The sequence below is a fragment of the Mercenaria mercenaria genome, chromosome 5 (assembly GCF_021730395.1).
Source record: "Mercenaria mercenaria strain notata chromosome 5, MADL_Memer_1, whole genome shotgun sequence".
In the NCBI taxonomy this organism is placed as follows: Eukaryota; Metazoa; Mollusca; class Bivalvia; order Venerida; family Veneridae; genus Mercenaria; species Mercenaria mercenaria.
Window position 1 is genome coordinate 41,528,891 of NC_069365.1, and position 12,993 is coordinate 41,541,883.

Sequence of the window (12,993 nt, forward strand, 5' to 3'; positions counted from 1 at the left end):
AAACTCAACTTTCCAATCTGACGGATGGCTTCAGAATGTGGTGTCAACAGGTTTGATAACGTTATTAAACCTAATTTATGACATCTGAATAACAAGCACTGATATAACAACAAGGAATGTAGAAAGTAAACTGCATTCCGACATCACGACCTTGATAAATGACATCACTTTTATTATACCATTCAAATGGCTTATGTTAGAAATACCTACAATAACAAAAATGATACTTACAACAATTTCAGTAAAAATGACAAAGACGAACGAATTCTATAATACAATGGTAACTATTATGTTATTGGAAGAGTTGTTAACGAAATCTGAAACTTTTGAAGAACTAGATGGCGGTCACATTTTTCTGCGGAAAAAAGGGGAAATAACTTCCTCTAAATGGCGTCTAAAATATTTTGTTTACGTATAGGTCAATGAAGTTTAATTGATATAAAACCCATGTTCAAAGCAAAACTACGCCAAAAACTTTGAAATGCTGTAATACCGTTAAACTTATTTAAGGGTTTATCAACATTCACGGTCGGAAGTATACGAAAGATGGGTACACACCATTATCATGCGGGGACGCCCCGTTAATCTCCGCGACTTCCTAGCGTTCCTCAGCGTCCAAGGTCTAGAGGAGGAAAACGCTGATAAAGGTAGGAATAATGATGCTAAATCTAAATTAGACCTAGATAACACGCGGTTAGATTAATGAAGGATTTACTTTCGGTGATGATCTTGTTTTTTCCTCTCTTAACAAAATAGATGCTCTCAAAAGGAGTAGTTAGCATGCACTGTTTATACCAATTCGTGCAGATAAATTTCACATATACGTGCAAGTTGTGAACAAGATGTCATAGGATACGCACCTGAAGTGATTTTTAATGGAAGTGGCTCTTTCAACTACTACAACTTCAAGTGATGAATTTTGGTGAATGAAATTTTTCGGCGCCAGTTGGAATTAAGCTTTTAGTTTCAAAGCTTCTTGTTTCTGAAACCGTGAAAAACAATATAATGAATATAGTCTGCATCTTTTTGAGACGCTAAAAATTAATGTATACTTTTATATGAAGCATCTGTTGACCTCTATTAACATACTTTGCTATCACATGCACTCATCTGGAAAAATTAAAAATAAAAACGCTATAAGATAAGACACCAAGTATATATTATGATTTAAATGTTAAAATGCTGACTTAAATTAATTTATAAAAGAAAAAGAAAGAAAAAAGAAACAATTACATTGAGAAAACAATACTTTCGAAATTAAAAAAAAGTTTGACCATAGTTGTCAAGTTACAAGGTGGACATTCAAGGATATATGTGATTTTCAAACAACTGAAATGACGAACAAACAAATTCAGACTAGGCTGATTTGGATACTTATCTTTGTCTGTAGCTCTGGTAAGAACGTTTCTATTTATGTGTCATTAACTGAATAATTAAAATTTTGAAAGTCCTCCATATCTCTAGCTCTGGTAAGAACTTTTCTACTTATGTGTCATTAACTGAGTAATTTGAAAGTTCTCCTTATCTGTAGCTCTGGTAAGAACTTTTCTACTTATGTGTCATTAACTGAGTATTTGAAGTTATCTCCTTTTATCTTAAGCTTTGGTAAACTTTTCATACTTATTGTTTAAAGTGGGTGAAATTTTAATGGTCCTCCTATCTACGGCTGGTCAAAAACCTTTTCTAAACACTTTAAATGTGTCATAATGGTATCTTTGAAAACTCATGACCTTATCTAAAGCTCTTAAAAGGGAACTTTGGTACTATATAGATTATAACACTCTACGTTTATAGGAATTATAGTTATTTCATTCCAGCTGCTTTTTTTTACAATAACAAAATGAATTTGTCATTATTGCTGTACCACTTAGCCCCAATGCATTCTTTTCTTATCTGTTTAAAGTTGGGTCGAACATTTTTATGGCTGCCTATGAGCCTATCTACGGCTGGTCAAAATGTATCGCTTTCTAAAAGCATCGTATTAATATGTTTCAAATTTTGCGGTATCTTTTGAAAACTGCGATGAGGACCTCTAGCTAACAATGTCTCTTTCATACAGGTAATCAGTTTAGGTGAATGATATAGATAATTAAACTCCTGTTTTCCCAGGTCAATGTAAATTAAGGGAATTATATAAGATGTATTTTCATTACAGCTGGGCTGAGGGTTTTCGATAGTTGCGATGAAGACGGTTCTAGCTGTCCTACAGGGTCACGATGTATGTGGAAAAGATGCGAGGGCAAGAGATGTATCTGTGAAAAAAATTTACTACCATCAGTTGATAACTCTAGATGTGTCAAAGGTAAAACAAAAATGAACCTGGCCTGCATACATCGAGTTGTAATATAAATAGTACCTACATCATTACTTCTCTAGTATGTGTTTCTACCTACTTCTTGAGGGACTTTTGGCCAGATAATACAGTAGAAACTATACTTAAAAAATGAGAAAAAATGTCTACGAGGCCAAATAAGGTATTACCCGCATTGTGCTTGGATAGACCCATAATACTAGCGAGTGGCGTGAGGCAGTATGAAGAGATAGATAGGCTAAATAAGGAAATGATACCACAGTGTTAGCTATACTTTTATTGACCAGTATAATATCCGTACTTAACCTTACCCTGCTAAATTTCTAAAATGGATACACTGGTCCATTATTCAGTTTGGCCAGTGCCACTTCTTATTAAAAGGGGTGTACATTGAAAATTTACTGACTGTATAGCGAACAGTGCAGACTGATCTTGGTATGCACTGGTCGCAAATGTATAAAAACCTGCCGCCAGCAGGCTTATGGTTAAGTAGGTGGATACGTAATGAGATTCGGAAATTTTGTAGTGATTATGTAGTCTCATTAAGCAGGACGTAAATATAGTTCAATGCGTGCATTCCGTAAAATAATTGAGAATGCCGAAATCGTATAAAGTGAATACGAACGTAATTTGCCGATTTTCACCTTAAATTTAGGACGTTTGCTACGAGTCTAAGCTTGGATCAATCCCTCTTTAATAAAATCAAACGTAACCAAGGGGACACATTTCCATGTTTTAACGAGAACAGTTGGAAAAGGTCATAAAGTTTTCGCCACAAATAGAAAATTAAAAAGAAAACAGTTCGGAAACGAAAAGCGATATAATAGCAAAGTTGAAAGATTAGGAAAATGTTTCTAGAGGAACAGTATTTATTCATCGAAATATTTATCTCCTTAATTGTAGTGTTTATCTCAACAGTGCAATTGCAAGATAATAAAAATCATTTATTGCAGAGAGTTTCTCTTCCTTCTTTTTGTCTCCTTAGTATAATATGTTAACACAATATCGACAACAATACATATAAAGAAACAAAACTTGATCAATATGTGCATGAAACACGTTTTTGTAATAACTAATACATTATAAATGATCTAGAGCTGGGTTTAAAGTACAGTACAAAAGAGTCCGGTACTAGTATTTGACGAACAATCACTGAAAGTCCGAAAAAAACACTTGATATTTTGGACAGCAAAATCGCTCGCTGAGTGCAGACCGATCATGGCTGGTTTATTGTTCCGCAATTATTTTTGAAAAGCACAACCAGAAAAAAAGAACAAAATTATAATGGTAGCTGTGACACAATTACGTTTACTCATCTAAAGAAAGGTTCATTCTGATGCATTCCTTAGTTTATTCTGGTTTTCGTTCATCTTTCATACTTCTACGACGTTTTGATTAATCATCACAGCACAACCTGCCCTCATTATCATTTCCAATACCTTCCAAACGTTGCAGACAAAACTAATCAATATATAGATATCTAAAATTTTACAATGATAACCTTTCTTTCATTATAGAAACACCACTTGGTGAAAAATGTCAGAAAGATTCAATGTGTATGGGCCAGCCGTTGAGTGAATGCCGCCTCAACACGAACTGTACATGCCTTGAAGGCTACAGACCATCAGTAAATGGCAAATACTGCGTCCTGATCATGAAGGGTAAAGTAACAGCCGCAGAATACGGACAATTCTGTGATAATGAGAAATTCAGCTGTTTCCCTGACGATCTGCGGTGCTTCAACAAAAAATGTGCGTGCGAACCAGGCTTTCGGCTGGCCACAACGGAGGAAATATATGCCGACCCATACAGTATAAGATATTGTAGACCGGAATCTTTTAAACTAGGTAACACAAGGAGTTTGTGATTCCGATCTTAAATGCCTTTTCAAATTATATAAAATGTAGATCTAACATCTTCCGCCAAGCTAACCTTACTTATTTGGCTTATCGGGATGACTTATTTTATTATCTGGTTTTTTTATAGTTGTCATCCCTCTAAGCCTTACTCGTATCTGCATTTTATTATAGGCCTACATACTGGCGTCAGTTTCATACAATTCGTCGCTTTTAAAAGTTCTTTAATGACGATATTTTCAATCTACTCTTGCTAAAAGAACAAATTTATATCATTTATAAGTTAATTGTAAGTGTAGTATGTGTATGTAATAAAAAGATTATTAGATTTGCATCGAGAAATATGCACTCGTTCCTTCGCGGAATGATATTGCACACCTTAAGTCGCGCAGAACTCATACATATTTCTCGATACAAATCTTGTAACCTATACTTACTGACGGGACAGTGACAGTCAAAAGTTATCACGCTATCCAAAAACGTCCTATTATTTGGACTACCGTCAAGCTAAAGTCTGGTAATACATTTATTTATCAAATAAGAAAATGCACAACCCTCGGATAAAAAAAAAAAAAAAATATAATTTTATGTAGTTGAGGGTACACTGCAATATCAAGACGATTTTTCGATGAATAGTATGTTAAAAGTTTTAATTTGCGTGGTGATTGCTCCAACAGAGGCATCTTTAAGGGATATCTTTTTCGTTACGCATTAAGAACTTTAATAATATTTTATGCCACTTATCAGATTAATCATACATTTTGTTTTCATATGTCAGCTCTTGTCACGTAGTTTTTGCGCTCTCCTTTACTTATACTTTTTCCATTGTTTTATGTAAGATTTTTCTTTTGTTATTGTAAAATTAGAGATGTTTAAAATTTGTATGTACAAAATTATTAAAACGCACTTTTAATCGGTGCCTTAAATACCTGTTATTCGTAAACTGTCTAGGAAACACGATTCAGGAAACTTATTAATATTTATTTCGTTCCCTTTTTACTTTATTTTATACACAAAGTAGTAAAACGATTATCTTTGAAGGTAATTTCGTCTGCTGAACAAACATTTTGTATAAGATACTGAATTATTTAAACCCTCATCAAGATTATGAAATTGTGTGTCTGCATTCATCAATACAAGAATAATACTCCTGTATGCATAACGGTAACTAAATACTTCTTTTCCATTTTATTTCTAGGCGTACCTGTAAATGTCACTGGAACTGAATGTCAAAAGCAAGGTATCAATTAAAAATATAAAGTCATGTAAACAGTGTACAAAAAAAATTGTGATTCAGTTTATATATATCTCACCTGTAAGCAATGTACAAAAAAAATCGTGATTTAATTTTGTAAATATCTCGTACGAAATTTTGTTTTCGTTTAATTCAGTCAATTGAAAATTTGTAAATTTCATTTTATTTTAAAAATAGAATGTCTTTCACGTACTTGCTATTTTTTAAATTTTGTTGCTTGGTACTTTCCAGACTTTTCAACAATCAGCAAAATCAGTGTGCCTGTGTCTACACCTAGCACGACTTCGACTACACGAAACACAACACCGACTTCGACAACACCAAAGACAACGTCGATCACGACAACACCTAGCACAACATCACTTTCGACAACTCCAAGCACAACGTCGACTTCGACAACACCTAGCACAACATCAACTTCGACAACTTCAAGCACAACATCATCTTCGACAATACCAAGCACAACATCAACTTCGACAACTTCAAGCACAACATCACCTACGACAACACCAAGCACAACATCTACAACACCAAGCACAACATCAACTTCGACAATACCAAGCACAATATCAACTTCGACGACACCTAGCACAACATCATCTACGACAACACCAAGCACAACGTTGACTTCGACAACAACTAGCACAACATCAGCTTCGATAAAACCAAGCACAACGTCGATTTCGACAACACCAAGCACAACATCAACTTCGACAACTTCAAGCACAACGTCAACTTCGACAACACCTAGCACAACATCAATTTCGACAACACCAAGCACAACATCAACTTCGACAAAACCAAGCATAACATCAATTTCGACAACACCAAGCACAAGATCAACTTCGACAACTTCAAGCATAACGTCGACTGTGACAACACCAAGCACAACATCAACTTCGACAACACCAAGCACAACATCAGCTTCGACAACTTCAAGCATAACGTCGACAGTGACAACACCTAGCACAACATCAACTTCGACTACAAATGCTAAACCGTATTTAAACTCAACGGTGATCAGACCAGACACCACAACAGGTATACAATGCATATATATTGCATAATGAAGTTTAAAAAAACTTAGTTATTTATATGCAGAGCTGAAGAAGTTTCAAAATCTAATATGCACGTAAATACATAAATGAGAAGTGAGTTTTCGGCTCTTGTGTTAGCCTTGGTATACACCTTACACCTGAATATTATTTATTTACTAATTTCATTTTAATTGTGAAGAAAATTCATACATGTTTCACAATCACTACTTTTCAAGTTATTGCGGATGCAGCAGATGTCGACGTGTCGAGGAGAGGTCAATTTCATCTTATTTTTTCCGACTACTTCGTTTTGATATTTGAAATAATTATGCATAACTTAGAACTGATCTTTATTAACCCTTTTCATGCTGGACAAGAGTGATTCTGCCTTTGCGACATGTGCAGATCATCCGTGCAGTCTGATCATGACCTGCACTGTTCGCCATTCCGTCTGTATATTTTTGGTATGCCCCCCTTTTAACAGTTTATGGTACTGTCCAAACTGAAAGACGGACAAGTTCATTATAGAAATTGAGCAGAGTAAGGGTTAGTTTGTATATACTTATCATATTAACAGCTGGAATTGGTGATAAATGCCATAACAGAAAATGTCAAGTCCATTCTGAATGTGTAATGGACGCTTGTGATGTTGAAAGATGTCGCTGTGAACTGGGGTATGCCAACAGTGCTGACGGAAAATCTTGCTGGAAACGTAAGTTTATTTCTAATATTCTTTTTCACGTGCTCGATATCTACACAAAAATCAGTAGATACACTTACAATCACCTGATGTTATAATCCGATTAATGTTTAGTTGGGGAAAAACTTAATAATTTTGCTTATACCTTGAGAGGTTAATCTGTCAGAGTTTCAGAGAAACACTGAAATAATTATTATTACGATAATGGGTTTTACGCGATCAAGAACATAAATCTAAAATGTTTCAAAAATCTAAAAAAAATGGCTTTAAAATCTATCAAAATAAGGTCAGACTTTCTATTATGATAAATATTAAATGGATTTTCAAGAGCATAAGCAAAATATAGAAATATACCTTTCAAGAAAAGGCTGCGCAATAATTTTAAGTAGAATTCAGATTTTAGTATTCACGATATCAAAATATGTCCTCAATATATACTTAATACGTTCCTGAATAAATACGTTGATTAATTGCTCAGCAAGCAAATACAAATTAACTGATACCTTCAACTACAGTTGCAGCTTTAGGCGAAGAATGTGCTTCCGAGAGGATCTGCCAAGGTCAAAAAACACAGTGTGGTGACAAAGGAGTTTGTGAATGTGAAGATGGATATGAAACCAGCGATTCTGGGCGTTGGTGTAGACTGAAGACTAGCTGGTTCATTGATTTTCCTGTGGTAGGGGAGGAGTGCAGCGGTGGATTCTTCTCACAGTGTTATATGCAGTTCGAGCAGACATGTGTCAGTGGGAAGTGTAGGTGTAAAGATGGATTCCGGGAGATCGTTGATAAACACGACATGGATGCAGTTTATCCTGATATTGTCCAATGTAGAAATGAAACATACAAAACAGGCAAGTGTTTTGTAATGATTTTTGGATTTGTCATTAAACAAACATTAATTATTATGTTATAAGATCACTGTTTCAGTGTTTTGTTTATTTATATCGTTTACGTCAAAATGGCTTATATGTATTCGTACAAAAAATATAAACGTTTGTGCTTTGTGGAGATGCTATAATGAATTGTTAATACATTTTAAACTTGTATATACGTTTTTGTAAGTTTTATAGTTGCTGATGGGTAAAACCTATCGATAAATGCTCGTGCAATTTTTCCAGAAATCAACATTTTGGAAATTGTCTTTGTATATTCAGGGAAAAGAGAAGAAATGCTTTGCCTTCATCAGTCTAGAGAAACCCGTGAATATGACATGTATGATAGAGCAAAAACAAGTAAGGAGTTAAAAGAAGCATAATAAAGACAGATAAACGATAGTAATTATGATGAGTTCATGTTAATCAAATATTATAAGGTCTATTGGCAACTGTATCATAATAGCATGAATACCAGGAAATGTAGAATATCAGGTTGGTATTTTGACTTCAGTAGGATACACATATTTACAAAGTAATAACGATATTTCCCAACAATAGCATGTACCAGTTATTATTATTCATAAAATTGAAAATGTGTATATAGCTACACTGGAATAACAACTACCTCATAGATTTGTTATTTTATTAATGATTATATATTTGAAGAAATCCGGAAGATTCAAGGAGCTATAATTGGTGGATGTGTTGGCTTTGTGGCTTTGTTAGGGATTGTGATAAGCGTTGTAGCACTAGTCAGGTGGAAAAGGTACTTGTATGATGTCATATAAGATAAAACCTCGCCGATTTCTTTATAAAGATTCAAAACACTAATAAACTATTATCAATGCAATTTTAGTTGGAAAACAACTGTTCACACAACCACCGTTACTTGTTGATTTCGTCGATGGAGACTCTTACAAATTCAAAGATATGCAACACTGTATTAATCGAAAGAATATGTATAAAAGAGAAAATAATAGAAAAGATTCAAAAAGGAAAGAAAGATATGAATTCGGTCAGAGTAAGTTTCGTTTTGATATGAAATACATTAGACGCATGGAGGCGTTCGGCTCCCGTATGCGCATGTGAAAACCGTATATAATTCCTAAATGTTTCACAATGGTGATGGTTGTACTGTATATGTCAACAATACCTTTCACTTATTTTAGGTGGTGTATATTTCAGAAAGGGGAGACGGGAAGCGATCAGAGACACTTCATCGACGGCTTCAACTGACGCTACATCCAGGTACTCGATTACATTTAGATCTCCAATTATAAATACTGAGTCAGAGACCGGAGTTTGCTATCCAACTGCTGTTTTTGCTTGAGATTATTTTATTAAAGTGTTCGAGGAAAAGCAACGTTTCTTGTTTTGCGAACTGGTCTTTCAGATTTTTCTGCCGCAGAATTTATGCCGGATTTATATCAATTCTATTCATCTCAACTGCTTAAACTGCAAACTAATACATTCAAGATAAGTAACATAAACAGGTTATCCTGTATTGTAATTTATTCTACTGTGTTTAAGTACAAACACATTCGACGTTTTTGCACTAGTCTATCCTACATGTATTTAATATTCATATGATATATACTACATGATTTCTTTTTTCTATGTATACAGAAGTTTCTTTTTTACGTTTTTAGATATTCGTTCAAGATTCCAAGACCATTTACTCATTTTGTTGGTGCCAAAGACTACGATTCTACGCAAATTGCCTACCCAAATCCTGTTTTTGATAAAGAAGAAGAACGAGCTCTTCCTAATGAACCTAAACCTGATGTTGTCAATGTTGGAACACTTGCCAGAGAAAATCAAAACAGACAACCCTCTAGTTGATATCTTGATTTTCATATTTAATGCTGCAGTCTTATATTGTGATAGATAATGTAAATTTACTCTAGTGCAGCTGATCTTAGAATATGTAAACCATGATTATGAATGAAATAATGTCCCGTCACCATTTCCGTAATAAGGGTTTTCCTTTATACCGGTATCTCTATGAAAATAGAATAATAACATCCAAGGGTGGTAGCAGGAACTGTAAAACTATAATTTTAGATTCAGTGTTTTTATATTTTCTGGTCCTTTGGGATCATGGAGTCCATTCAACATATGTGTAATAGAGTTCCGCTTAAGCCGGTGCTAGGGGGCGTGAGAGGTGTTGCACTTTCCATTACCTCTCACTTAAAGACTCAGTCAAACAGTGTCTGCTGTTGTTCTTCTTGGATGTATTCTTTGCTTCCAAAGGATCTTTTTAAAGATTTTATTAAGTGTATCATCGTGACTTCTAAAATTTTATTTTTGTCTATATTTGTCAGTTGGTTATTATAAATCTTTCATGATATTTTAGGTAGCATAAAAGCCACAATTAAATGTGACGATGGTTAAATTTCATTGTTTTATTTCTGAAAAGGTGATTTGGTCTCGTCAGCAGAAATTCAAGAAACACCCCTTTTCAGATTAGATGGATCATACCGTAACAATAATATTAATAGTACATGAGAAATCTGAAATCTTGCTTTTTTGTATGCTGTATGTTTATTGAACTATTAGGAAAAGGAATCTGTTAAGCACCGTTCACAAGGTATTCATAATCAGTTATGCCCTAGCGATATAATTATTAATCATAGCAATCAATGAATCAGTGATAAATATGTTCCGTGACTTCATCTTCAAAGAAATTGTTTTAACAATGTCTCTTAAATAAGCTAAATTTAGTATTTCATATTATATTCTGGTTGGCGAAACAAACTTCCATTCTTAATTATTAAAGTGCATGCATGAAATGAGTTTGTATCAGATGGACTTATGAACATTATGACCATACTTGGGCATTATGTTCAAAACTAGCGAATTATTTAGTCACTATCCAGAATTGGAAATGATGGAAATTGTTCGTATATCTGATTTACTTCATGATTTATATTTAGGCCACACCAAATTGACAAGTTGTTCATCGGATTTTTTTTCTGAAAAAATTGAGGCGGCGAAAAACGAAAAAATAATTTAAATATTTGTTTTTGTTTTCGAGAAAATCAGAAGCGAGCGAAGAGTGAAGAAATATATTTGTTTTGTTTCGGCTCTTGATTAACTAGTAAAAACCTTAAAATTGAATGTATAGCCCTTTTACATTAGAAATAATTTACCAAGGATTGAGAAAACATGGTTACATTTTGGTTTGGGTACATTTTGACCTGCAGACGCACAACAAACCGAACTCATGGAAAGTAATAACATTGGCATACAGTTCAGTGTAATCAAATAATATATGCGTTTGTAAATGCTATTAGAAAATATGTATTATACAACAATGCATAAGTCTACACCAGAAGAAACAATCCCCATAACTCTGATTTAAATTTTGACAGAGTTATGCCACTTTTTAACTTACATTTTTTTTGGTTAAAGTTTTATATAATGTTTAACTAGTATGCCCCTTTAACTGGCAAAGCTCAAATTCAGAGTCAAGCACTGAGAAAAGTCAAGCATGATGTCTTATAGACTGCTCCCTCTTGTTCTAACTTTTAAACTTTCTTAACAGATTAAATTTGTTAAACGAAGTCTCAATTAAGGTCTGAAATGGTGGTGAACGTGTATTAACATTGTTCTACTCGAGGACTGAAAAAAACTGAAGCTCTAAATTGGTCTGAACACAACTCATAATGTAAATTCCTTACCCACTTTCGTATAAAAATACTGATCATTTTGACAGGAAAAACAGAAAACAGAAATGCATCAACATGTATTTAACCTTACCAAAATAATGTAGACTGATGTTATCAATTAAATTAGTGTGTGTTTTCATCCAATTTTCAATGAAATAAGTCCGATTTTAGTAGCAAATTAATTTGGTAAACATTGGAAGAAAATGGCGTAACTGCATAAGGGGAAATAACTTTAACGCAACTAAATATAAGTGCCCTGTATATTATAGACGAAATGTATTAGTTGTGATTAAATTACATTTTAGAACAATCTGGGACTGGAATTATAAGCATTTGTACACTGTTACGTCCGTAAAAAGTAGCGCATAAAAAAAGTTTGCCTTGAATTTTTTCAATGGGGCGAGCGCAAGCCAAAAAAAAAAAAAATATTTTGTGTGTGTTTCTGAAAATATACGAGCGGCAAATCCGATGAACAACTTTTTAATTTGGTGCGGCCTCAGGTAATGATTAATCAATAATTAAATGATGAACATACCAACACATAGCATTAGTGTATGCCTTGTAGTTATTGTACACACTTCATCAAGATCGTTAACTCAAGTGTGGAAAATCACTAACTTACTGTCTTAAAAAGTTATCATTTGAATTCCACTTGAAATCTTTTTTTTTAGTTTCTTTGAAATTGAGAGGCACACTTTTTCCATTGTCAGGTGATATATTTTTATTTTAAAGTATTTTCTTGTTGTTACAGGTGCTAGTTTTTAGTATATTGTATATTTATATGTGTCATATTAAAACGTATTTTTTGGAGTCGTTAGTTATACTGTTTTGCCAATGCTTACGCCCTCCCATGTCTGTCTGTATATTGCTTCCTCACATGAAGAATTCAACGCCCTGAGTGTGGCCCGAACCCACATCGATGAGGGCTAATGAAGTCAGCGACCATAATCACTTGGCCACGCAGGCCCCATTTATCAGTTTAACACTCTATCAAAGTTGCAGTGTTCAATGGAACGGACATAGAAAACATTCACGTCTTTATCAGATAATTTTCCAAGTGGCAATTGATAATCAAGGGAGATAATACTTGGATTTTTTTTACATGAGTGATCTGTCTTTTATCTTTCTTCAGTACATAACTTTAGTCCTGAATTACGTTTCTATGCATGCATTTGATCATATTTATAAGGAGTTGAAACTTTTGAGTGTCTTCCCGTGGTGAAGAATCTTCTTTCGCTACCCCTGTTTACGTGTCTTCTGGTTTTGCTGTTGGTAGGTAAATAACATT

At 34.0% G+C, this 12,993-nt stretch overlaps 1 protein-coding gene across 3 annotated transcripts; it reads left to right on the forward strand.

The window, feature by feature from the left end:
* The first annotated feature begins 513 nt into the window (after nucleotides 1–513).
* LOC123557004 (mucin-5B-like) lies at nucleotides 514–12,515 on the forward strand. 3 transcript variants are annotated; one of them, XM_053543312.1, is made up of 12 exons: nucleotides 515–922; nucleotides 1,207–1,395; nucleotides 2,156–2,302; nucleotides 3,829–4,158; nucleotides 5,366–5,407; nucleotides 5,654–6,463; nucleotides 7,037–7,171; nucleotides 7,675–8,010; nucleotides 8,314–8,391; nucleotides 8,701–8,800; nucleotides 9,220–9,282; nucleotides 9,684–12,515. In XM_053543312.1, exons 2-12 carry the CDS (start codon nucleotides 1,335–1,337, stop codon nucleotides 9,874–9,876), a joined length of 2,295 nt encoding a protein of 764 aa, XP_053399287.1. In that variant the 5' UTR covers nucleotides 515–922; nucleotides 1,207–1,334; the 3' UTR covers nucleotides 9,877–12,515. The 3 variants fall into 3 exon arrangements, with proteins under 3 accessions (XP_053399289.1, XP_053399287.1, XP_053399288.1); XM_053543313.1 differs by having other exon boundaries at nucleotides 515–909; XM_053543314.1 differs by having other exon boundaries at nucleotides 514–1,395; nucleotides 9,204–9,282; nucleotides 9,684–9,822.
* The last annotated feature ends 478 nt before the right edge of the window (nucleotides 12,516–12,993 follow it).